Source organism: Galendromus occidentalis, unplaced genomic scaffold (assembly GCF_000255335.2).
Source record: "Galendromus occidentalis unplaced genomic scaffold, Mocc_1.1 scf7180000077501, whole genome shotgun sequence".
In the NCBI taxonomy this organism is placed as follows: Eukaryota; Metazoa; Arthropoda; class Arachnida; order Mesostigmata; family Phytoseiidae; genus Galendromus; species Galendromus occidentalis.
The window spans coordinates 503,080-529,143 of NW_003805489.1; the positions used below are offsets into that span (position 1 = coordinate 503,080).

General features: G+C 50.5%; 3 protein-coding genes across 3 annotated transcripts; 2 read left to right on the forward strand and 1 right to left on the reverse strand.

Moving 5' to 3' along the window:
- The first annotated feature begins 3,710 nt into the window (after positions 1-3,710).
- LOC100906859 (uncharacterized) lies at positions 3,711-6,160 on the forward strand. The gene is made up of 7 exons (XM_003746752.3): positions 3,711-3,944; positions 4,084-4,197; positions 4,307-4,537; positions 4,648-4,833; positions 4,956-5,077; positions 5,237-5,393; positions 5,467-6,160. Exons 1-7 carry the CDS (start codon positions 3,711-3,713, stop codon positions 5,683-5,685), a joined length of 1,263 nt encoding a protein of 420 aa, XP_003746800.2. The 3' UTR covers positions 5,686-6,160.
- Positions 6,161-6,692: 532 nt separating this feature from the next.
- Positions 6,693-13,480, reverse strand: LOC100907005 (collectin-11). The gene is made up of 8 exons (XM_018640818.2): positions 13,466-13,480; positions 8,368-8,467; positions 8,031-8,227; positions 7,830-7,899; positions 7,577-7,741; positions 7,325-7,443; positions 7,072-7,188; positions 6,693-6,884 (listed from the first exon to the last, which is right to left on the reverse strand). Exons 1-8 carry the CDS (start codon positions 13,478-13,480, stop codon positions 6,693-6,695), a joined length of 975 nt encoding a protein of 324 aa, XP_018496334.2.
- A 6,717-nt stretch (positions 13,481-20,197) lies between these two features.
- On the forward strand, positions 20,198-20,656 carry LOC108864687 (uncharacterized). Its single transcript, XM_018640795.1, has one exon. The coding sequence runs from the start codon at positions 20,198-20,200 to the stop codon at positions 20,654-20,656; it is 459 nt and encodes a 152-aa protein (XP_018496311.1).
- Positions 20,657-26,064: the final 5,408 nt, after the last annotated feature.

Below are 26,064 nucleotides of genomic sequence, written 5' to 3' on the forward strand. Positions count from 1 at the left end.
CTCCTCGGAGACCCCGACCGATCCGTCCGCTGACCTGTTGGTCGAGCTATCTCATCCTCGGATTTTCTCGATCGGCGATTCTCTGCGGGGGACCATTCGAATAATTCTTCCGTGCGATAGAATTATGGCTCCCCCAATGATCCCTGGAGGATTAAAGGAAGAGTAATATCGTCAGCAAGATGAGAACAAAAACAAGCGAGACTCGATGTTTTACGTGACCGCATTTAACTAGGATGCCGGCAATTAGTTCTGGCAGTCAATGCGGGTATTATGATTCTCCGTAGACGAGCTATTGATGAGAACGATCCGGACTTCTCTGTTGCCATGATGTTTTCCAATGTGCGCATCAAATACGTGGATCGGAGTCGAATGGGAACACATCGTCTTTCGACCGAACTCGTCTTCCTAGTCCGGTCCGACGGGACGGCCCAATATTGTTTACGGCTTGAGTTTCGAGGCGGCCGATCGAATAGATCCGAATGAGGGAAGAATTTCGATCGGAAGTCTAGAGAGCTTTTAATAGTTCGTATCAAGCATTCCTTGAGGGGGAACGTTTTTCCTCGCTTCGGCAAAAACACCGGTCATCAGTCCACGTTGTATTATTATTATTCAACGATCTATCATCCAGTCCTGCCAATAGGCAAAAGAATCGTTTTTGGATAGGAGACATGAATTCGATTATGAACGCTCGTGTCACGCTGGGACGGCACTGCCGACACCACTTTCTTCGCATTACGGGCCACGAACTACTTTCGAAGCTCATAGACCTGGTGGGAGGGTGGATATACATAGACAACAGAATCGGCGGTGCGCGCCCGAAAGCGTGAAGGAGGCCCTCGAAAGTCTCTGGCTCTCCGTGTATCGGACAAGTTACGCTCGGATCGGTCTGTCGGAAGGAAGGAAGCGAAGAGAAAAAGAAGGAAGAACAGGTTCGATTCAGCGAGGAGCGTTCTCTCTCAGCGGTGGCATCGCTTGGTCTCGGCCGGTCTCTCTAAATTATTGTGACACGCGACCGTCATGTGAGCCTCGAGCACAGGACGGAATGACTGCCGTAGTTGCTGGAGTTGTCACCACCGAGCTACCGTCACCGACGTCGTCATTGTTGTTGTTGTTGTTTTCATAGTCGATGTTGCCGTCGACGTAGCGACGTTCGACTGTTGTCACCCGATATCCCTCTCGGCGACCGCTACGTAGACGTCGTAGAATCGAGGAGGGCAACTCGATTGTGAGCGCTCCGTTAACCGGTTTTCCGTCTGCTGGAAGAGAACAGAAGAAGACAGTACAGGGTCTCTCGACCAATCGCCGAGTTTGTTCATTTTGTACGACGACGGAGTGACGCTCGCCCGGTGGTCGGGTTCAGCCCTTGAGCCATGGCGCCTACGATCACCTACAAAATAGGGTATGTTCTGCACCGATCCCGCATTTCAGGAGGCGGCAGACCAATCATCCGACAAAGTTCTCCTCTCGCGTGAGCGATGAATTCCGAATGTTCCGTGCGTTCGAGGACTTCCGATCTATCTAGAATCCGGTCTTGAGAGAAAATTCCTCGCTCCGGATCGAGCCGTGTCGATTTGGTTGCTCTCGGCCCGTGAATGTCAGCTGGCCGATCGATATCCGAGTCATTTCCCTCGGAGCGTATTACCTGCTACACGTGTTGGACGCTCGATCGGTTTGTTCAGGCTTCCTAAATCGTCGAAATCCATTCCTGGATCGACTCCCGAAATGGCCGATAGCATTCGTCTGACGGTCTGTCCCGGTCTCATATCGTGGGAATCCCGGAAGTTGTCTGGTTGGGGAGATCGACTTTGACTCGATCTTCACCTGTGGGAGAGACAAATTGCATGCTGCGAGCGCTTCCATCGAGTGTGACGGCAGCTCATCGAAAGTTGTCTAGATCTCGAAGATTCATAAATCGTCTGCAGAACGTTGACTCGCCGTCCGCAAGCGCTCTGAAGGTTGAAAGCTGGAACATTGTCGCACCGTTCAAGCCTGCTTATCTTTTTTGTTCGTGTTGTTCATATCTATCCTTGTTGCTCGCTAATGAGGCGGCAAGCCCTCTGCGGGCGACGTTATCGCTTGCTCTCTATGTGGCGCTTGGTGGGCGTCGCGGCGCTCGGATGACATAAAAGAGAATTAGGGTAGTTCATGATTGACCGATATGATTGGACGCGACTCGTTGTTATGGAGTGACGTGACAGCAAAGGCACGAAATGAATGGAATCGGCGATACTTGGGCGTTCCGTTTATTTCCATTCCAACTCGACCCTCATAGTGAGCAGAGTTTCCGACGGTAGATCCCGATGACCGATCCGTGAAGAAACAAATTCAAGCGGTCTCGATTCCTTCCAGCAATTGATTGCGCCGCGCCGTAAGCCAAACTACTCTTCTCCAGCCTTATCTTGAAAGTTTTCCGGCCGTGTTGTCTTGAGTTCGGAGTTGGCTTGTCGTTGGTTCTTGTCTGACTGAGAGCATCTTTCATTGTGGCTAAGACGCGTGACCTGGACTAAAAACTTAACGACATCGCCATAAAAACATTGCTCAACATCGCAACATCATATCAGGCTTCAGTACAAAAAATTGGATGAGTGGCCGGAGGCGATGAGCTATGCAGCTTCTTCATCTGCTAGGCTCCAGGAGCGTCTCCTAAGATGCATCGAATCCCTGGGGCTTTTTCAACCTCTCGATCATCATTGGCGAACTGATGAAAACCGTGCCGAAGAACTTGTCACACAGCCGGGGAAGCCGGGGAATCCACTTCTTACTCCTTCCGATGCGAACATCGTTCTGGATATCTCTTAGTTTTCTCGTCCGTCGTGGATCTCTGGTAAAGATTCTGTTGCCCCAGAGATCAGACTTCTCTCCAGCCCCAGACGGAGCGGAAGGACAGCACGCAGCTCGATGCCGTAAGATCCCGAGCGGCATCGATAAGAATCGGATGCGCTCGTTTCGCCCCGTAGTCAGGACTGGAAGATGTCGCTTCCGAAGAGAAGGAAGAGAAAGAGCGAGAGATTCCATCGAAACGAGAAAATGGAGTCGAAGTTCATGTCCTGAGTTCTGACGGAAGCTCTGCAGCGACGGAGACGACATTCGTAAACGGTCTTCTCTAGGTCCCGCGGCAGCATTTTTCTCAACGTGTTGAGAGCTTTTATGAGCGGCGCCAGTCGGACACGGACAGCGAAAGCTATAAAGATCTCGATGCTGAGTTCGTTGACCCCATAGACGAGGAATTCGGGAGATCAAACCATTCGAGGCAACATATCAGGCTCTTATACCATGCAGGCACCTCTAGGCCCTCTCGATCATCGTTGGGAAATTGAACTTCCAAACGCATTTCCTCTCCATTTTCACCCTCCGAGGACTCGGACTCGCATTGGCGGATCCCTCCCAGGGACGCCCCTGATCAGGGCTTCCTCTCTGAAGATCTAGGACCTATTCAGCGGGGGTCAGGATCTTCTCATCGAACGCAGCCCAATAATTTGAATCTTCGGCAGTTCGAGCAGTAAGCTATCGAAGGCAAAGTATGGATGACGCGCCTATGGAGCGTGAGCCCTCGCGAACGGGAAGCTGGAAAACTGCGTTCGCGACCCATGGGCTGCGAATCCTTAATCTGAGGTGCTCCGAGAGGATCTTCAATCTAAGGAGGGCTCCGCCGAAGCGAGACGACGCGACTTCGGAGGCCTCGCCGTCCTTCGTGAAGCGGAGTCATACTAATGATGATCAATCATTTATTAACGTCAATCATTCATTGCAGAGCGCGATCTGCGTCAGGATACGTTGATGACTACTATAGGGAACCAGATGAGCGATCGTTTGTCTGTTCGAAGCCTGGCTTCGTTTGCGCCGCCGCAGTCGTTTTCACCGTTTCCTTCATTGCCTTGGCTTTCTTCCTCGAATCCGGCACCGAATGGCCCGCCAAGGTTCCTGCAAACCGAAGTGACGACAGGGTGAGCTGCCAACTTCACATAAGAATCAAATTGCTTGAGTCAAATCATGCCAGTTCGTCCGCGAGGGAGCGCGGGCCGACTCGCTCCGGGAGTCGTGCTCAACCCCCATCTAGATTAATGAGATATATGAGGATTGCAGGTTGCGGGCGCCAGCGTGCTGCGCCCCCTCCTCGGGAAAAACGAAGCGCTTGGACCTTCGGGCCGGAGCACCGAGGAGCCAGGGTTGACGAGCAATCGCAGAGAACCAGAAGCCGTGAGTATTCATCCCGAGGTCTCTTGGGGGATTAGACCCGGAACGAATTCACGAAAGTTTTGAAAACCGAGTGCAAGCCAACCATATTCAAATCGTTTCTTTCATTCAGGAGGACGTCAGGGAACAGCCTCGAATACCGCCGAGTCCCGAAAAAATACCTCCGCGCAAGATTTCGGAACTCTCGGCCAGAGTTCCGAACGACACGCTCTTCATTTACGCGCCATTCGATGACAAGTCCTCGAAACAGAAGCGGATCCTCCGATTCCTCATGGACGCGCAACGATTCTCGTTGAACTGTTTCCCGAGTTTCACTTTCCAAGAAGTGGCTCAATTCCTTGAGGTCCGGGGTTTTCCGGGGCGTACCCTGAAGAATTTCCCCCCAAAAGCCCCTCATGATCGATCTCCGGAGCGGAAATTAAAAGCCTATCAATTCGTATTCTTTGTTTGCAGGTCGACCAGTCCTCCGAGAGCGAGGAGAAGAACATCCACGGCTGTGCGGATCTCAATGAAGAGACTTTCGCGGCCCTGAAAGATCATTTCAAGAATGATTTCCGCAAGAATTCGAAATATATTTTCGTCATACGGGACCCGAGATCGCTAATCCATCACGCATTCAACAAGCACGGAAACGAGTTGGTAAGGCAATGGATCGGAGACTGATGTGAGACTGTATCCGACACCACCTCTTGAGGTGTTGGAATAATTGTCGTTCTCGAGGGATGCTTAAACATTGATTCGGGAGGGCTGAATTCGCTCAGGAAAACTGCAGAGATAGTCCCTCTCATCGCTGTCTCTACAACGAAGAAATCATGAGCAACGCGAGGAAGACGGTCGAGAACTGGAATAGGACAACCACGGAAATGATTGAAGTCTGCAAAAAGTGAGTGTCTCTCAACATTCTTTCGCCTGCCGAGTCAGGAATCCGATTTTCTCGTTCACGAAAAATCAGCATCATTGATCGATTTGCCGAGAGCATACTGTCGTTGCAGACCTCTGCCTCGATTCCAGCTTGTCTCATACGTCTTCTATTGTATCGCAGGCTCAGGCGATCAACTTGTCGTCTCATCCTCATCGAACGTCTGATTCTGCGACAAACGGAGACTCTCGATGAGCTGGCGGAATTCCTCATGATGGATAAAAACAGAGACGTCTACCGGATGCTCCAAAAAATAATGCAAAAAGTGGATGACGGCAATGTAAGTTCCGTATATTGCCTCCAGATCGAATTCCGGCATGGCTCTCGTACTCACGGTATGTTCCTGTTCACAGGTTGAGAGCGAGACGCCAAAGAAAAGAGAAATAGTCGATCTCTTGACCTTCTTGCTGACGGACACGTCGAGCACGTGGCCGTGGAGTGGACAGTTACCGTTCAACGTTTTCGAAGATTTACCGAAATGGGCGCCCTTGATGGGGAAAATTGGTTACGGCTTCACTGCTGAAGTACCCGACATGAGCAAAGATTGGCTCGCCGAGTACGTGAAGATGTAGTGCCAAGACTTATTCCTCACTGGAATTTCACTCATGCCGTAACCTGATGCTAGGAACCTGGTTCCTTGATGGATCACTTGCGATATATGATACATCGAGTAATCAGATATTCCATTCGACTTGAAGAGGAGCTGGGGCGCGGGGGGCGATTTCGACAAGCCTACGCGGCACTTGCTCTCATTCTGGAAAAAAACGCGCTCGAACGATCGAGGTTTTTCTTCTTCTCCCTCTGCTCCTTCATGTTCTGTTCAATCTTTACCCCATTCTTTCACATCGCTCGGCGGGAGCCCGATCGGTCCGACATGGTGAAAAATTTCGTCCAGTGCCAAGTCGCATTTGAATAAATGAGGGCTATGAATGTATATTTCCGACGCACAGGCTGAACCACAACGACCATTGAACAGTGATTTATCAAAAGACTCTTCTGTAAATAGACTATGGGTACTTGTAAATAAGTAAGAGAAGAGGATGAACTTGTAATAAAGAAAGAAACAAGAAAGGTGATCATCGAATGAATCAGTCTAGTATTTAGCCTCCACGGAACCCTCGAACTACTCCAAGGTTGGCTGGACGCAGATACGTGGCGCGAGACTCCATTCATTTTTCCCCCCCGAGATCGACTGGGGGCTAGGAAGTTTTTCTCGGGCCCTCGGACCGAAATCTGTGACTATCTGTATCGCATGCAGCATGAGCTCATACTCGCAGCCTCAACAATCCATTCGAAGGCCCTCCCCGCCATTCTGGTCCGAGATCCCAGGCATCGAGATTCTTCATCAACTTCCGAAGTTTCTGTGAGTCCAGGTATGTGAACGTGAGGCACTAAGAGGGAACAGGCCATTCAACTTTGCTTTTTATTCAACAACTATTAACCAATCCCATAGGATCTCATGGAGGATCCACGCGAGAGGAGCTTAATGTGGATCGCTCATCGAGGATATATGGAGAATAGAATTTCCTACATTCAGAAGCGAATCCCGGCACCCGTGACGACGACACCCGACGGCTTCTCAATTGGTTTCATCTCGTTGACAGAAGAATTTCCCCGTTTTCTCGCACGGCACGTCATCCCAGCCGAAATCGATTTCATTCGTGATCATGGCACAATGCTCGATGTCGTTGAAATTATCTGGGGCTCCACTTTTCCAAAATTGCGCGGTTTTCAGCTTTTGGCCGGTGGAACTCCAAATCCAGTTGCCCTCCTTTTTCATTCCACATCGAAGATGAAAAAAGAACATTAGAACGCATACTGCCCTCCTGCGAAGCCCCGAATACTCGTGAGGGATTCCCGCCATACATACATATATGTCCCACGGCTCCTTCGCGTCACAATCGGAAACGATGAGAGCCGAACTCCGTTTCGACGAGCTTCTGCGGAAGTCATCTCACCTGAACTTGATCGGAGAGACCCAACCAGGCTGCTCGAACCTTGTTCTTCCGCATGTATTCTCTGAGGAACCGATTTGTTTCTCCATCTTCCGCGAATGCCAGATAGCCACCTTCCACCTACAAAATAGGGGCGCCCACTATATTGCGGACTTGGAAGACTATCTAGCATCCCTCGAGCCCATCGGACACCAATCGTGTCTATCGAAGGTCAGAGAGACCAATGGAGGGGGGGGAGTAATGAATGGCTTCTCACCGAGACACAGTGGTTGGATGCCTGCTCGAAGTCCAGATCGATCATTACAAGCTTGAAATAGAGACCCTTCTTGCTTTCCGACTTCAAGTTGGGGAAGATGTCGAATCCTTCCACATCCACTGAAAGAAAAATATGATCACGGCCCGCGCAGACCTGCGCCCACGTATTCTCATATATATTGTAATATCTGCGGAGCGGGAAGTCAGAATGAAGTCAGAATTTACGAAGTTTGAACCCGATAGAGGAACATACTTTTCAAGCACTGCTTCTCCTCGGATCCTGCCTTCTCAGCGATGTAGTAGCCTGTTTCACATTTACAGAGGTCCGGAGGCTTCCGACAAACGGAGTGAGGACCGATTCTCATCTGACACTCATAGTCCTCCGCGCAAATCTCATTCAGACGCGGCATGTACGCCCCTGCAGCAGTAAGAGTTTGATCGCCGATCCCTACATGTACTCTCCCAGTATCAATCGCATGCACGACCAAGGCATGCGCTCCACTCACAGGGTTCACACTCAGGGTTGCAGAAACCTTTCATTGTGCAGTAGGGGGTGCTGTACATAATTCCGCCGCGCTGGAAGAAAAGAATGTCTCGATCACCGTTGGCACAATCATCGGCGCGATAAGTCTGTATATCGGTCATTCCAAACAGCTTACGACCGAATCAATGGAACATCCTGCACCACAGGCGAGAAGTTGACCCACCTCGACAGCTGAGTCTTCGTATATGTCGTAGTAGCTGAAGGTATCACTGTGGTCAAGTTCGATCCCGGAATGATTGCACACATGGGCGCTCAGGAGTTCACAGACTCCATTGACGCTATCCAGGTTGAAGGCGGCGCACTTTGACTTCATCCTGATGCAATGCTCGAGACAGACGTATGGGCGCAGTCCGGAAAGACCTTGAATCCCAACTCTAGAGCTAGAATCTGTTCTCGAGTCTTGGGAACGGTGAAGCGAAGCGAACATTCGAAATCTTCGGCGACAAGGAGCTCCCGCGATGCCGAAATCGACTGTTTTCGAGAAGGAAATGTGCACATGCCTTTGATGACCTTGTTAACTGGGATTTGTGTGAGTCGTTTCTTCTTACGGAAGTCGTTGACAGCATATAAGGCCGGCTGGAGGATCCCTCGAGACGACGCCTGTAATCGTGCGGAGTCGTAATCAATCGAATCAAGCACTGATCAACCAACATCAAACATGAACCATCCATTCCATCCATCTGACGCCGCGTGTCCGAACCTCTACCAGCGCTCCACTTGAGGCTATGGAAGGATCAGAAAACAACGCTGCCAACCAGACACTCGTCAGGAACAACATGATGCCAGCCACAGTGGTTCACGACCGCACGATGACTGAATTCAACAAACCCCGGTTTAGGCCTAATCTGTGAGCAAGTGACTTATTTGTCCGCTTGCTTGGTCATTTATTTACTTACTTACCGAGTTGACCCATCTGCCGTTCTATGGGTTCCGCCAATTGCACATCAGACCGATGGGCTAATTCTGCCCTCCATGATCCGAATACTGCCGCGCTATGTATAGCAGTTTGTTTCCGATAAGCGATACATCTACGACGACAGTGATGGACGGGTACACCTCTTCGAATGCGGGGAGAGCTCGCGAGCAATGACTTTGATTCATACCGTGAACGTCCTTCAATATCGTCAGAGCATCGGAGAGCACTCGCTCTACAGACCATGCATCGGGCTTCCGATAACCACGGCTCAGAGGATACTGTTTTCACACAATTTTTCAGCTACATGACGAGCTCTTGGAAGGAGCTACCTAAATATGTACAATGTACAGTTCGCCGCGTGTGGCAATCTCCCAGGTGTGACACACAGCTCGAATCGAGGAGTACATCTGGTTCTTTTGAGACCGGAACACCTCGTGACTCCTCCATTGAATCATTGACAAATACCCTGACGGCTCAGAAAGTTTCTCTCGAGCGAAGGATTCAGAGCTCCCTTCCCTAACACAGCGCGACCTCACACTAGACTCCCCTCAACTTGAGTCCACCTCGTACTTGAGTCACCGATTTGTGTCTGACCCATGAAGAGCTCGATTCCGAGACCAGGCCGCGTCTCGAGCGGTAAATGGATCTTCATGAAGAGTACTTCGATGACCAATCATACTGGAGTCCGCTAAGGAACTTCCTTAAAAACCGAGAGCTCATCTTTCATAGTCTCGGATGTGGCTTACGGGGAAAAGGAGAGCCGAAGCGAGGGCGTGGACAGTCCTTCGGAAGCTGAGGGAATCGCTTTCCCTGATCGTAGAATCTCTATCCCAGTTCCGTGATATCATTCGCGATTCGCCACAGATGCCGCTTCACAAAGGAAAAGGGAATAGTCGAAGGCCCCCTTACTCCTCACTCCATTGGATTCGTGTGACTCTCCTCCGACTCAACAATTTTATCTCACAGTTTCCGTAAAATATAGTGGCTTTCCACACCTTGGCGTTCTACAAGCCAACACGGAAGTATCTCCCCCACGGAAATACTGGAGAAATCCTTTTTCGAGCAAGTGGGGGAACCCATCATCAACTCGAGTCGTTCCTCGACTTGAGTCCCAACGTAAGGCACCAATCATTGATTCAAGTTGAGGTCGCAACCTACCTCCTGATTTTTCGGCACTTCGATCTATCGCTTCCGACCGAGTCAATAGCGATCAATCGAGGCTACAATAGCGTCCGGGATCCGGTGTGGGATTGTGCGGGAGAGACGGTCCCTATTAAGGAGTATTTTCCAGAGGGCTTCGACCGGAATTCACGCCGTTGTGGTACGGGGGATATTCCGACGTCGGCCTCATTCAAGGAATGATTACGCAGGAGCTATCCGCGGGGGAAAGGATGACACGATATCCGGCAATCGTCCGGCGACTCATTCGACGTACATAACTGGACTTAATCTATTGGCTGGAAAAGGCATTCTAATGGTTTCGAATCGAGTGGCCTTGAGCCAGATGCTAGTGCTCTGTGAAGGATCGGGTCGGTATAGGACGAGTTTATCTGCAATCACTGAGGATCGAGCAGATTAGGGAAGCCGATGGAGCTGTGAGACGAAATTGTTCCCTTTGAGAATACGATGAATCTCGGGATTCCAAATGAATGCGGAACGAGGACCATCGGGTTGATGGCGTTAGTCATCACACTTATGTAAATATTAGCCTCCGTCATGAAATTCGTCACAAGATCGGACTACGCAGCTACGCCCCACATGGGGTTGGAGATTCCAGGCCAATGAAGCTAATGTCAGATTTATGTCCGTTCGATGCTCCTCGAACCGAGTTGTCCAGCCATTCGCTAGACATCAATCCAAGCCGCATGACACACGGTAGGAAGCGGAATTTCAGGCCGAATAGAACGGAGCTGCAGAACGAGTGGAGCAAAATCGACGTAGCCTACAGTGAGCGAGAAACTTGATGCGCCCGAGAAAATCTTAGCGCTGACTCGGTGCAGATATCGATTCCATCTCCCTGTCCTCCTGTGTCCACTATGCATACGCGTTGAACATCGAGTGCATCAATTTCGATACGGTACGACTCCTCGGTCTGACGCTCCTGTCCTTGAACTTCGCCCTCGATCGAGTCCCACAGATGGTCAACTCGGAGCTCCAGGAAACTAGCGACGCGACGGTCGACGCTGAGCTCGACAAGTCTGCACTATCAGTGGACCGACTGACGCCGGAGGTCTAGAATCAGGAACGCGAGGAGTAACGGAATGACCTTCGGAAACTCGAGGGCTGTCGTGTTTCCTAGTAGGCAGATCCAGAGGTTTTGCGGAGTCGATTGAGATGAACACGGAGGGCGGTATCCGTGCCTCGGGTCGGTTTCATGGGCTACGCATTCATCATCAAACTTCCGTCCGCATCGCTAAACGTGAAAGGAGGAGCCCTCGTGTAGTAGTCTGTCTGAAACGAGGCGGGGCCGGTGTTTGCGTGTTCTAATTGCATATCAATAGGTCATGCGAGTCAACGCCACAGAAGATCAAGAGTCGCCGGGAATCACCTGTCCTGGTGCTCGGCGTTTATCGTTTCCAGCTACGAGCTCTCAATCTCCCCGGGTATCAGAAGGAGAGCTGGGGGAAGCCCTCAGATCTGTTTTCCGGCTCAAAGAATGGAGTCTTTACAAAAAGCGGTTTGAATCGCTTGAGGGCTTTGTGGAATCGTCCGCACATATTCGCGAATACCGCTCAGGAATACATGATCCGGCTTAAGCTCTATAGGCAGAGTACCTACAAGAGGATTTTCGTCCAAGGTCTAGATGTTCCGCAATAATTATATCATCCCTTGCGGGAGGATCCCGCAAACTGGGTTTATCGAATCCCGCAAACTTCAGGCCCGTGTGTTTGCCGAGAGCGGAAGATCTGGATTCGAAATCACAAAAACTTCGAGTAAGCTTTCAGCATGCGTTGTCGCATCGTTATATTTAGAATCTCTCATGAGCTCATACTTGGGAACGCGAAACACATTCCATGCGGCCCTTCAGTACAGGTCTTCCAGATCCTTTCGAAATTCGAAACTAGGGGAAGGTAAGAAAGGAGAAAAGGTACATTGCGGTGAGCGTCGCTGCACGAAGAGTTCCTGTTTCCCGGAATAATCTCATCTTACAACTTCCCAGAGCGACGCGACGGTCGAAAAATGAGTTCGAGCCCGAGGAATAATCCGCGTGGGCGCCCTCGAGCCGACGTTTTACCCCGAGAGATGGCCGCGAGAGCTTTACGTAGGCAGATCGCTCGATCGAATCCTTACGAATTCCACCGTCGCGTCTCGGATCGATATAGAAGCTACCGATCAAATTACCTACAATTGAGATTGGCCGGTCGTAGTGTTCTCGAACCAATTCGATGCTCCAGCGGAACTTTCGACAAGCGCGCCTAAGACCTTGGAGGCGAGATTGATTAATTATTGACTAATCAGACTATCCTTCGGGGAGTTCTCATGAGCCAGGGAATTCCCTCTGCTTGATTCGACGGAGTTCACACCGTCCTTCTGCAAAGCGTCGACATCGAGCACGTCCTGTCGCTTTCTTTGCGACTTGTCCAATCCTGTTCGGACTCACGGAAAAGCCTTCCAGGGACTATCGATGCTTAAGGGTCCGTCGGACCAATTCCAGTCCTGACTTCAGCCCTGAAAGATTGTGAATTTGCTTTGGGGAGAGAGCGGCGAGGCTCACGGACTGGAAAGGAAGTGGCAGCTTTCCATCATCACGAATGAATTTCCGCGGTCTCATCCTCTCGAATTGTCGATGGAATTCCTTAGAAATTACAGCCACACAATCTCAAAGACGTAGACTGGGGACAGGATCGATGTTGGCGTGATTTTAGATCGGAATAGGTGTAGCGTTCCCGGCCCCGGATGCTGGTCCTTCCCAGGGAGCGAACCGTCACAGAGGAAAACTGACCACAGCCAGACAAGCGGTCCCGGTTTCAAGGGGAACCGAAGGCGACTCATGAGATGCTGTTCCATGCACACCGATGAGCCGATGGTACCGATTCTCGAACTCGCAGCCCGATTCTACTACCATGAAAACCCCCTCGCGGAAACCTTCCCGCTCGCCCCCATCTCAGAGGAACGGGGCGGGCATGAGTGATTCGTGACCCCGAAACCCCGGTCTGCGGTCGTTACATTCGAGCCCAGACCGTAGGAGCCGCCGGGGACTCCTGTTCTGAACTCCCTCTCGTTCTCTCGATAATTCCGTCGAGTTTGCGTCTGTTCCGCTGCCAGATTGGCTGAATCATGATGTCTGCTGAGCGAACTGTAGCCCTGAGCTATTTAGACTCACTCATTTTATGACATGTGTCTTATCTCGGAGAGGAGGACACGTTTCAGACGCTAATGGCCCTTGATGTCTGAGTCCGAGGGTATCCGTTCATCATGGACGTCTCGCATGGTTGTATTAACTTTATAACTCGATAAGACTTGGAAGTGCGAAGTAGAACAGAATATTCTGCCCAATAGGTGAGGGGCTCGGGGTAGCGAGTCCTTGGGTAGAGCCCAGATGTCCACTTGTGGGAGACCAGCACACGACGTTCGCTACGCATCCATGCATGGAATGCAGATATCGGCTTCGTTGCATCCAATGTTGTCGTGAAGGTCGTTGTTGTTGTCCAGCGACGGGTGAATCTTCTGCCAGTCCTTACCAGGCCTTCCAACATTATGCTTTATCTCTCGCGTTAGCTCCGCGCGTGGTCACTGTTAGCCGTCCGGCACTTCGCGCTTGGCCTCATCGTGCCTTGTATGCCCACGCTTGTTTACAGCCCGGTTGGCCGCGCCGCTGCTGTCCGACTGGACGGCTCGCTTGCATGCCATTATAAAGGCGTCACTCGCTATCGGCCCCTTTAAAAGGATATCGTACAGCGCCAAGGACTGTGCAAAGACAATGACAGGGACAACGTCGCTTCACTGAGGCTGAGTGTGCCATGAACAAGCCGAATCCCCCCACTCTCAGAGCTCAGCGACATGTGTTGACCGAATTCACGAGTATGTGTATTATGATCAATACGTTCTGGATGCTCAAGAATCAATATGTTCGCTGATGGATTCTGATCGTCGATCAGTGATCGATATGTTCTCTGATACACATATAATGATTAATGATCAATCACGCATTACGGGATTATGAGTACTATACTGATCACGAGTAATACACATAATACCAAGTGAGATAGTTTCTCGGATATACATAAGGTGTATAATGATCTAAAGGTTTTCTACCAGATTTGAAGAGTCACAGATTAGTCAGCCTGCGACATGAATTGAATTCATATACGGATCGGGTATATCAGCTTCATGCCGAGTCTCCGAGTACATTACTCAATTTCACGAGAACCGCAGAGTATACATACATCAGACTCCATGTACGGTGATCGGCCGCACGCTCTGTGTACTCAAGCTTCGCAATCCAATCGAGAGGCTCGGCTCACGATGAAGGTTTTCGAGGTTGACCTGAATCTACCGCGTCTGCAGCGAACCTCGCCAAAACCCACAGAATGCTGACGGCGCAATACTTTAGAACCGATATAAAACACGAGCGTAGATGCTCACGCCTGCTGAGCATCCAATTCTCCGGGAGAATGCTTTTGATTCCCTCAATTATTACCCTAGAACGCTCTAACTCCCCCAATCGAGGCGGTGCAACTCGTCCTCCCTAGCAATAGAGCTATTCAGGCGAACATTTGATCAATCCCGAGCCGGAGCAAAGGGAGCGAATCGCATGGCGTTCCTTAGTTTCTACTATTCATTTCCCTATCAGCTTGCGAGGCGGGTGTTTCCATCAGTGGAACGTGGAGGCGATAGGCGGCTAGTCGAGACAGCGGCGCTGTAAAAGTGTTCAGAGCCAACCCCCGAGAAGAGCCTGCGGGGCGCGAGCAAACAGACGGCTGCGTAAAAGAAGAATAGCACGATAGAGGAAACGTCGTGAGAGCTCGCAAGTGTATCGAAAGGCACGTCCGATCCGCGGACACCCAATGCCTACTCCGGGTCTTGGACCGCTGCACACAAGCCCATTCGCTTGCTCGTCCGCATCTACCAAGCAACTCTTCGGTGGAATCTTCCTACGTTACGACTTCGGAGCGGACCTTTTGAGTTTCCTTCCACCTGCTCGAAGCGATATCAAGTTTCTCAGGATCAAGGGATCCGAAAGCTGAAGAACTTCTTCGCATCAAACATCAAGTCAGACAATCAACTAGGTAATATCTTCTGTTCGAGCATTCAAAGCTATGGAAATGATCGTCGAAGGCGATATCAATTTCCCCATTAGGAGCACCGCATATCGAAGAATATACGACATTAATCGACGATTGACTTGAGCCAATGTGAACCGCGACGCGTCATAGCTAGGCTTTGCAGCGGTTACAAACCGCGGTTTTAAAACCGCGGTTAACCGCAATTTTCGGCGGTTAATAACCGCACGAAAACCGCAATTTTCGCGCGGTTTTCTGCGGTTAACCGCATCAGATGGCCTCCATGTTTCTCTGGAAAACTATCACAAATTCAGCTTCCTCTACGCAAGCGGAGCCCTCTCTGTCTTGACGAAAACGGGTGACGATTCCTTGGCGAGGAAGCGAAACCAGGGAAGTGCCAAAATTGAACTACCTATTTCGCGTTCGAATGATCTTTCGATTCCGCTTTCGAATTCGGCGCCGGAGAGCGCGCTATGACGAGATGAACGTCGCCGCGCGATATCAAAACGTGGGCTTAGGAGTTGCATCTACGCTTCATCTTTATCTACACATGTACATCCATTGTGTCGTTTTCAGAGGACAGAGCAGGGACTCTCTGAGAAAACAGGCTTTGTGAAACTCGCTCCTTGTTGTTGTATGTTCCGAAAGTCGGGGCATACGGATGAGCAGTATGTCTGGATTCCAAGGGTCGAAAAAACTGAAAAGCTGGGTCTGGAAGTGGTTCGAGAAGAAGCCCATCGGTTCCCAATGTTCTAGGTGTTCTCGAGTGAGTGAACGGCGAAATAGTTTTCCGCACTTCCAGCGGGCAGCATGGATCGACAGTATTCAGTGGTCTGATGTGTTCGTGTTTCTGTGTATATCTGACGATTCCTGCCATTGAGCCAGAGCGATGGCCTTATCCTGTCGTATTTGATGTCGTGGGGACCTTCCTTGCTTGTGGAATGCAAACTACGTAAGCTTCTTTGGCCTGTTGAGAACAATTAAGTGTTCTGTATTTCGTCGAAAAAATATCTGCATTTCGTAGTCGACCGACAACTTATCGAGATCAGCTTCTCAGACTCTGAAGAGCGACAGGACGACGGGTGCACTGATCACACATTTGAACAGACAGCACGGAATTTCCAAGAGCACGCCGATTCCCCGTCCAGGAGAAGAAGACACCGACGAATCGGAGATCGATGAAGCCTCTCGTATCAACTTCGACATGGACGAGGACGAGATGGAGACGCCTCCTTCGGTCCGAAAGAATCTCAGGGGAATGAATCCCGCAAAAAAGAGGAAGCAGCTAGCCTTGGATGAATTCTTCGTAGCTGAACATACTATCAAGAGTGAGGTGCTCAGCTTGATCTGCGAATCTAATCTGAGCATGAATCAAGTCGTGACTTCTGCTGCACTCAGGAGAACTCTGAGCCGAGCTTACCCAAAAGATCCACCGTTACCGAAATCGATCGCAAGCATAAGGAAGATTCTGACCGACGAGGCGAGCAGAGTCAGAAATCGTTTCCGGATGGAGCTCAGACGAGTCAGAGAGAAAGGTGAGGACTTTCCTCTAGAGCATTCTTTCGTTTCCCCCTATCACGGCGAGATATCTGGAGTCACTGGCTCATACTTACCCTCTCAGGCGTAAGACTGTCCCTCTCCTTCGATGAAGCGACACTCATCGGAACGGACAGATACGTAACCCTCAACGTTCACTGTTACGGCCTGATTTTCGGCGACTCGAACATTGCGCCCTTGGGCCTCATAAGGGTGAAAGAATCAGCTACAGGAGAATATTTGTGCCAAATCATCAGCGATCGACTTCGTATCTACGATCTATCCGACAAGGACATCGTGAGTGCGGGCACCGATGGAGCGAGTAACGTTCTGAAGGCCGTCAATCTTCTCGGTCTCAAGCAACAAAAGTGTTTCGCACATGGGCTGGATCTTGTCGTTAAGAAAGCTATTTACGGAGCTAGAGCGACAGCATTCGACGTGAGAATGCTCGACGAATTCGATTTGACTGATGAAGACGACGCTGACGGCTCCGACCCTGGCAACTCCGAGCAGGCGGCTCCGAAGCTCAATGCGACGCCGAAGGATATGTGACGGATGGAAGCGGAGACGGGTCCGACCAGAGCAATGCGGAAGACGACCAAGAATCGGATCAGGCTGACGAAGTCATCGATGGACCCCTTGCGGCAACTCTCGGAGGAACCCTTGAAAGCCTCCGGAAAGTGGCGCGAGATTTTCGAGAAAGCCGAATCTGATGGACGAGATAAGAAGAATACCGGCCAGACAAGAATACAACGGCAAATCTCTGAGCGTCATAATTGATTGCCGTACGCGCTGGTATTCGACGCTCGTGATGATAGAGCGAGCTCTCCAGATAATGCCGGCCATGAACAACGTACTCTCCCGCCATGGGACTCCGCTGAGTACGAACGATGTAAAGGCTCTGGAAAAAATCAAGCACGTCCTGTCGCCATTCAAGAGAGCAATTCTGATCCTCTGTAAAAACGAAGCCAACCTCTGGCACGCGGATAGGGTTTTCGCTTTGTTACTGGAGGACCTGGCGAAACTGAATACAGAGCTTGCGGACATCTTGCGAGAGAACCTGAAGGACGAGATCAAGAAGAGACGAACTACGCTGTCCAGTGTTCTGGCGGTACTCGAAGATCCGCGGTACGACTTCATCCTTGAATCCGCAATCGGACAGATCCGGCCGTCCGACGATCAAATCCTTGGAATACTTGAAGAGACGCTCGGTGCGGACGCGGAGGATTCTCCCGTAGAACATGTTTCTCTCGACGAGCCGGTCACTCAAGCATCGGTGCGTTCAACAGAAATTTATTCAATCCGGCTTTGGATGTTTCGTAGCGATGGTTCATACTTCTCCAACCAATAACTTTCAATTGCAGTCGGTGACTTGGGAGTCCGTCTTCAACGAAACGCCAGTTCCCCGCGACCTCAACAGTGCGTGCATGAGTAGAGGGGATTCTCAACGAAGCGAGGAACTAAGACGTGAATTCTGTTCCTTCAGAGCTGATGGGAGGCGCGGCCCCCTCCTCAGCATCTGTCTGGAGAGCTTGAGATCGACTCCCCCCCACTCAGTACAGCCTGAACGAGACTTCAGCGTAGTCCGTCACATGCTGGGAGAATGTCGAGCGAACATGAATCCAACAACCCTAAACGACATGTTCATAGTCCGTAAAGCCATCCAATACCGCTTATTTTAGTTTCATAAGTTAATATTGTGCGTGAACCCAGTCGGTTCTGCAAATATGTTCGGTAAGATCGGTTATCCCGTCATGGCTGTTAATATCGAGGTCATTGGTCATCTATCTCATACACAGCTTATATTGTAGTAAAGAGTTCCCTGACAAGAAAGATTTAGCATTTTTTAAATTGCGGTTAATAACCGCGAAATAACCGTAACCGCGGTTTTTTGCCCGCGAGTAACCGAAACCGCGGTTTTTCCAAAATGCGGTTATTTGCAAAGCCTAGTCATAGCAGTCCTTACGCCATTTATCTTGCATCCGTCCACATACAAGCCAGAGACTGAGCATAAGATCCCGCCGGGCAAAGGTCTTGGGGGTCTATCAAGAGAGAGCTCCCCTGCCCAGTCGCGTACGGAACTCTCAATGGAGCTCAACACGACAGGGAAGTCCGTGGCACTCTGGGAGAAACGAAACTCCAAAAACCGAATCGGTCAGATCCGGAAAACGCTTTGTCACCGCGATACTTGAGGGTGGGGGAAGGGCGGGGGAGAGTTTATCGGGAGCTCAGACAAAGACCTCTGATGATATGAGGAATTCGGGGACCGCTCGATAAGTCCCACGACACTTTGCGGATGACAAGCCGAGAGGCGGAAGGATCGATGTGGGCTACACTAGCCCTCGATAAGGTGCGGTGAATTCTCACAAGTCTCTCAGGAGAATTCGTCGGTCACGCCTCATCAGGCCATATGATCATCTTCTCAAAACGGGGAAATCGGCTTTCGACATTTCGGAATGACAGAGGCGGACGTGGCTAGGATACGCGGGATTCTACGCAAGAAGGCGAGAGAGGACAGATCGAGGTTTTCAATGAGAGAAGAAGTTTATTCCGTGAACTAGGAGTGGATCCGGGGTTCTATGCTATAACCTTTGAGCTTCGTGGGCTCGATGCGGGTTTCGATGGCTGGAATTCCCTGGGAGTGTACCCGGACGGAATCCCCGAAGGAAATCTGCTCCGGGCATCCAATGAATTCTCATAAGGAAATAAGGAGTATTTTCAAGAATGACCCTCCGTTACGTCAGACTCCAGGTCAATATGCCTCCGAGTGCCGAATCGCCCAAACCCATTCGATATTCGCCGATGGAATGGAAGTGTTCAGAGTCGGAAGCGTCGGAGAGTGTTCTGAAATTCTGCTGCGTCACATTTATGTCTTTTCTTCTGCGCCTCATTTCTGTTATGGATCCCACACAGTCACTTTCCGCCGGTTTCGACGCGGCAGCGGCACTCCAGCTCCTGGAATAAGTTATCAGGAACCATTCTCATTTGGGTACATTGTCCTTGCGATACTGGCACTCCCGGTGCTTAGAACGGGTATGGCTCCTCTAAAAGAGCTCCTCGAAAAAGGGGATGCCTAGAACCTCTCGGCCACTCACAATATCAACGATATTGTTTAGGCTGTTCGCGCGGATACTCTGCCGAGAAATCCAAAATTGGATGGAAGGGACGGAGGTAATCGGCGAAATGCAATATGGCTTCAGAAAAGACAGAAGAGGAGAAGATTGCATTTTTGCCATCGAATGTGCTAGTTAGGAGAACGCAGGTCCGATAACCTGCTTCTTGGACTGCACTCGTGCCCATGATCGGATTGACAGGGCATATTTCTGGGAAGTTCTGGAGGGGAGAGGCATGTCGGAACATATCATAGAAGTAATAAAACTTCTACATACTGATAACGGAGTAGCACTCCACTATAATGTGCACAAATCCAAGACTATACGAACAGAGAAAGGTCTACGACAGGGTTGCCCGTTGAGTCCGATCCTATTCATACTGTAGATATCCGAGCTCGAATCGAGGCTACAGCAAAGAGGAGTTGGATATAAGGTCACACTGCCGAGGAACTTGATTGACACCTAACGACAGAGCCATTTCCCTATCACGGGATTGAAATTCGCTGACGATTTGGTACTAATCTCACAGACCCGAAACGGGATGGTCGAATTACTAGAGGTCGTATCGGATTTCGGAGAACAAATGAATCTCCAATTCAATCCCATCAAAAGCGCCATAGTGGAGTTCGCGTCATGTAGAGACTCAGAAAGAAATTTCGAAATCCAAAACCTCCCGCTACGAATTCCAAACTCCTACAAGTACTTACGCATCACCTTATGTGATGGGAGAAACTACTCGGAGGAACAGCAGAAGATCTGGGAATCGAAAGCAGAAAAGGTTCTGCGACGGATGCACGCCAAATCACTTTGGAAATTCAACAGGTCCGAGGTGACTAAGATCCAGTGGAAGAGCAGGGCGGTACCGGGGCTGACATATGTTAACTCGGTAACTACGGTGTCCGCAGAATTGCAGCGGGGACTCGAAATCTTACAAGGAGAAGCTGGAAGATGGGCCCTGGGGGAACCCAACGCGAACACCGCTATAGAATTTATGGACTGAGATGGTCCACATTCGAAGCCAGAGAAGCAAAAAGTAAGCTCATTCACCAAGCCAGAATCAATGAGATGAGCGAGACGAGAAGGCCGAAGGCAATCCAGACAATGATGAAGATTGCGAATATCCCCGTTAAACTTCAGAAAAGGAGTCCAGAGCTGAAAAAGAAAGGATGTCAAAATATCTGATTGTGAGAAGTCCCAAGATGAACTCATAGAGTGAGTCTCGGTGTTGACAAGAAATACTAGAACGAAACAATAAAAAACAAAGTCGACCTAGATTGGGTCGGATGAATGTCCGAAAAGAAAACCCTTGAACGGCACAGGACTTTTAAAACGGCGCGAGGAAATATCGAGCATATCTATGACAATACTACTCGAATGCTGAGTGCATTATACGAAAGAGACTGGGCTTACACGAAGAAAGCACCCCGAAGATGATATTCGACACAAACGAAATGTTAGAAGAGTGGGAAAAGAGGAACATTGATAACCCCGACGGACAAGTCGCGAAACCGCATCCGCCAACGACCAGCTGAGCCATCGCCCCTTATACCGGGGTCTCACCCTATGTTTGAAATGTGAACACAGCTAGGGGAGGTCAATAAAAAATCAATCAATCAATCAGTTTTCAGGGTCGGAAGCGCCGGAGAGTGTTCTGAAATTCTGCTGCGTCACATTTACGTCTTTTCTTCTTCGCCTCATTTTCGCTATGGATCCCACACACTCATTTCCCACCGGCTTCGACGCGGCAGCGGCTCTCCAGCTCCTGGAATAAGTTATCAGAAACCATTCTCATTTGGGTACATTGTCCTTGCGATAGTGTCACTTCTGCTGCCGTCGTTCACGGATGAATGATATGCGCCCCGAAAGCAGTTATGAATACTGAAACCAAGCACCTGATAGTGGGCGTGTCTGGAGCTCCGGCGCGAAAGTCTCGGACGGGCCATTTTCGAACGATGGAACAGTCTTTCCAGGTTTGTATCGAGAAGGATCCCATCGGCTTCCGCGCTCACGATTTCCAGTCTGATTGCTCTCGCCACCCCGGCCGACTTCGAGCTGAGCTTATGTACGACGGGGCGAACTAATAGAAGCGGAAGTCGATAAACGCGATAGTGACGGGGATACGGTAAGTCTAACTTGTGATGAGTGGCCCCCAATAAATTGACATATGCAAATGCCCCATCGACGTCAACGTCCCAGGGAAACGCCATGGTTTGTAAGTTTCCCGAGAATTCCCCGGAGCTGCACGTAAATAGGCATATTGCAGCGTCAGACAGAGGAAGGCGATGCATGTGTTGGAAATCGGATCGAAATATCGACCGTCTGCAAATGAGTGGATTGTCAGGCCTCGTCATCCGATGTGGAGCTTCCGTTGCAGCAGAAGTCTTCATCCGATAAGTCTAATATTATTCGTTCTGTCGGTCCATCCCAGAGACTCGGTCCGTCACATCGAGAAGCTTCGAGCATCCTTACTAACTGAAATCTCGGACAGTTTCGGAAGGAGGGATGGATATCTCATTAAGAGCGGGGCTCTCACCTTACTAAGGGACCTCCTGGATGCCAATCTGCTAGTTTTCTTGTATGCAGCGAGGCCAAGGGCAGAGCGCATGCGACGCGACGCTTCGACAGCCCGTGGAAGTGAAATGGAAAAGCGTCGCGATTGTAGTCGTTCGGCAGAAGTTCAGGATCATCTCGCGGTGACCGAATTCGTTTGGAAGGAAGCGGAGGAGAGAATTAGGTCATGGATGGGGGACTCGCGGTTCGGCGAGGGAGCGCTTGATGAGATCTCCGATTCCATTCTCTTGAGATATTCGACGTTCGGAGTTGGTGGTTTCAGCGACCTACGCATATAAGAACTTTCGTAACAACTCCCGTTGAAAGTTTTAGTGATCAATGAGCGAATTATTGAGAAATTCTCGAAAGCTCCGAACTCCGCACTCGGGCATTATTGTCAGAGAGGTTGAGCGATTCAACAACGGCGAATTTCGGAGGCGAAATGAGCAGGTCTGAAATGTGCTCTGCACTATTCGGGAGGTCACTGAATTCGACAGAGGTTGAATGCAGCAAGCCATAAAGGCCCCGTGGAATGCCTTCTATGTAGAAGTCGACAAAACTCGCTTTGTCGGGACTCAACGACCACGAGGAAGACATCTCCTAGTCTCGCCGTTCGTTCGAGTAAGTATTAGTTTCGGCACAGCTCCCACTTCAATTTCCGTCCACCACTGACTTAGGGAGAGCTTTGTCTGGTCGACATCCTTTATCCGCTTCATTGTAGAGCCCGAAGGATTCTAGTCGCGAATATTATATGCTATTTTGATCCGTCTCTCTTTTTCAATCACATCATTTGTACCCTCGCCGATGATTGGGCGGCTGAAACCGAAAGTCGTGGGTAGCGTGTCCAGAACGTGCCATCCCCTATGAGAGCTCGTGGAGCTTATATATCTCCTCGACATTCCCCTCGCGGCTCGTTCGCTGGAGCGTTCAGAATACCTACTTAAAAATGGCGTGGAGGTGTTCGAGGCCCTACATGCAGAATCCCTCCGCGATCTTCTCGATTGTGTTTTCCTCTGTGTCTTTCTCCCTCGTCTCAGGAGCCACACACACTTCCCCAGCGTTCCCCGTTTTTATGAGACATCGTTCATCAAAGACACTGCGAGATGCCTACTATTTTTCTAAGGAGGGAACGGCGAGGGCTCGCCGCCCGTGTTGATTCTCGCCCCGTCTCTGTCTGCCAACAAACCATGCTCAGGAGTCGCACGCCTCAAGAAGGGGAGTGGAATCGTCGCTGCGGCGGAAAAAAGTCACTTTCTCCGCCACCCAATTTCGCAATTGTTCCGTCGCGGAGTCGCGCCGGCTCGCTCAATGAGGCCTCCGATCGCACATCTCGAGGTCTCGTGCTCTGGGAAATTCTCTCTGGGACTCAAACATTCTAGAGCTGATAAACCGAGATTGTCAAGACAGAAAATGAAGAAATTGATTGTCTTCTCTCCGGATCCTCTCGAACGGATACGTACCTGTTCGGGTCGCCTTGAAACCGGTCGCGTTGCATTCCTGAGGCTTTTCTACGTCCAACAAGACGGTCTACAATCCTTGAGCTCTCTCTTAGAGACTGAGTGTCGACATCATTTGTAAGGACTCCCGAATTTTTCGGTCACCCCGTGTCAACCGCGATATCTCACGCCTTGAATGAGACTTAGTGAGGTGTTTGTCACCGTCGTTCCGATGGGCGATGGGCTCCACCTACCTCCGGGTTTTCGGCATGGAGCATTTATCCCTTGAGAATCTTTATTTTCCGGAAAAATCGACGATACCATCACATTGATTGTCAACTCGATCCGCCGACGGTGACGCTCTGTTGCGCCTCTGACGGTGAGCTTGTCCCTCCATCGGTGAAGAAAATGTCTCTCTGCACGCTCGGACTTCGATACGATGTGACGAGGGAGGGCCTCACTTCGACTTCGCCCGCGAGCTAGTAGGGCCTTCGAGGAGAGCTCCGAGCTGTCCCGAGCCTCCAATTTCGGCCGATCAAAATTCTCGAGACTCGGAGCAATTATTTGCACCCGAACCGTGTCCCGATCCGCTCAGACACTTGACAAGTCCAACTACCCGCGGCAGTGGGAACTATCCACTGAATACGAATTATTGCGGCGACGGACGAGCTGTCCCTCTCTGATCGAATTGCTTCCGGAACTCGGGACGGACAATACAACGCAGCTCGGAGCTGAATGGTCCCGACTCCGTCCCTTTCTTGCACCGCCGCACCACGAAATGAAATATCCAACAGGCGTCTCTCTCGACGGAGTTCCGGAGTTCTAACCCTCGTCCGCGAACTTCGCGGGAAGACGACATGAATTTTGCAGCCTCCACGAATAGGCGGACAGGCGGATTGATAGATGGGTGGATAAATAGGGTCTTGCGAGGATGGTATATGGTTGGCTGGTCGACTGGCAAGTGAACTGCCGTGTTGACAGAAGCGACCCTTGGATCAACAGAGCGTTGTTTGTGCGTATCCCGGGCCTGCGGTGCGAGTCTGTGCGCGTAGCTGCGGTCGTTCTCCTATGTACGTCCGTACATTCGTACGGAGGTAGCTACTCGGAACGTCGGCTGCGCGGAGAGTCACAGGTCCTGCAGCCTCGTTTACGTCTACGCTCTCTGTTCACTTTGCGTCTGCATATCCCGTCTGCGAACGGCCACACATTGCCGCCTCGAGAGGGGAACCCGAGTCAAGTCTGAGCGGGGGAGTGAAGTCTACCCAAGCGAGCGTCCAAGCAAGCAAGCAAGTTAACGGTGGAGCGAGCGAGCGATCTCTCTAAAAGAGATCCACGCCTATTCTAGCGTATGGAACTCACGCGCGGCGAAACTTTCAGGCGGCGAAAGATGAAAAGCTCCGAGCCTGAACGTGGCGATGAGGGAACGAGCGGCGATTGATCCAGGTGGGGAACGATAGAGAAAAACTGTCGGAGGCTTTCCCCTGAGGGTTTTGCTTCGGCATAGGGAAGGCCGTCGATTGCGAACAAAGGAGCGCATTCCGCTGATTAATATTCTCGATAGAGAAATTCGAATTCCCTGTATTTCGAGAAGCTGAACATCCCGAACTTGTCGGTACTAAATTTAGCTCACCTCCAGAAGACACGAAGAGCAATCGAGCTTCGACGCCGGCGCCGAGGAGCTGAGGAACCGCCCAATGGAAGAGAGTTGTACTCGCGTGCGCGGATAAAGCCGTCGTAACAGAAATCCTGCTCCCTTTGGAAATCCTCCGCCTGCGCATCGATAGTATTTTGTATTCAACACGGAACATTCAAGGATTATATTATGCATCCGAAAAGGTCAAATTCGCTCCTCATTCTCCGGCGAGCCGCTTTCTGTGATAACAAGCAAACAGACTTCTTGACCAACTCCGCTCGTGTCAGAGCTCCCGCAAAGAATGTGGCAGAGTCTATTCTCGGGGGGACAGCTAGAATCGCAGGTTAGAGTCCGCGATATCCGGGAGCACGGGAGAAGGGAGTGAATTTTTCTGCGAAGTCTTGTCGCATTGTCATGAAGTGACCGGCCCGACGCACAGTGGTAGATTTCCACGGAAATTCAAAACTTTTGAACGGCTGGGCCGATTTTCCTGAAATTTTTTTTGGGAGTTCTGTGGACGGATAGGCAACTTTTGAGCATATTGGCAACTTTGAGCCTCGGCTCCTTCTTTCCGAAAATCGAAAATTTCCCCTTAAATCGACGATTGCGGCTAAACGGCTGAATGGATTTCGGACTGCTTGATGGCGTTGGAAAGCTCTCCCGATCCCGCATCTTTCGTTTGCTAGGCGTTTCACTCTAGGACGCCTCTTGAGGAGCTACAGGCCGATTTGTGAAAGTGCCGTTTGAGTATAGAGGCGAGAATTTTTTTCTCGAAGAAACTAGCCTTAC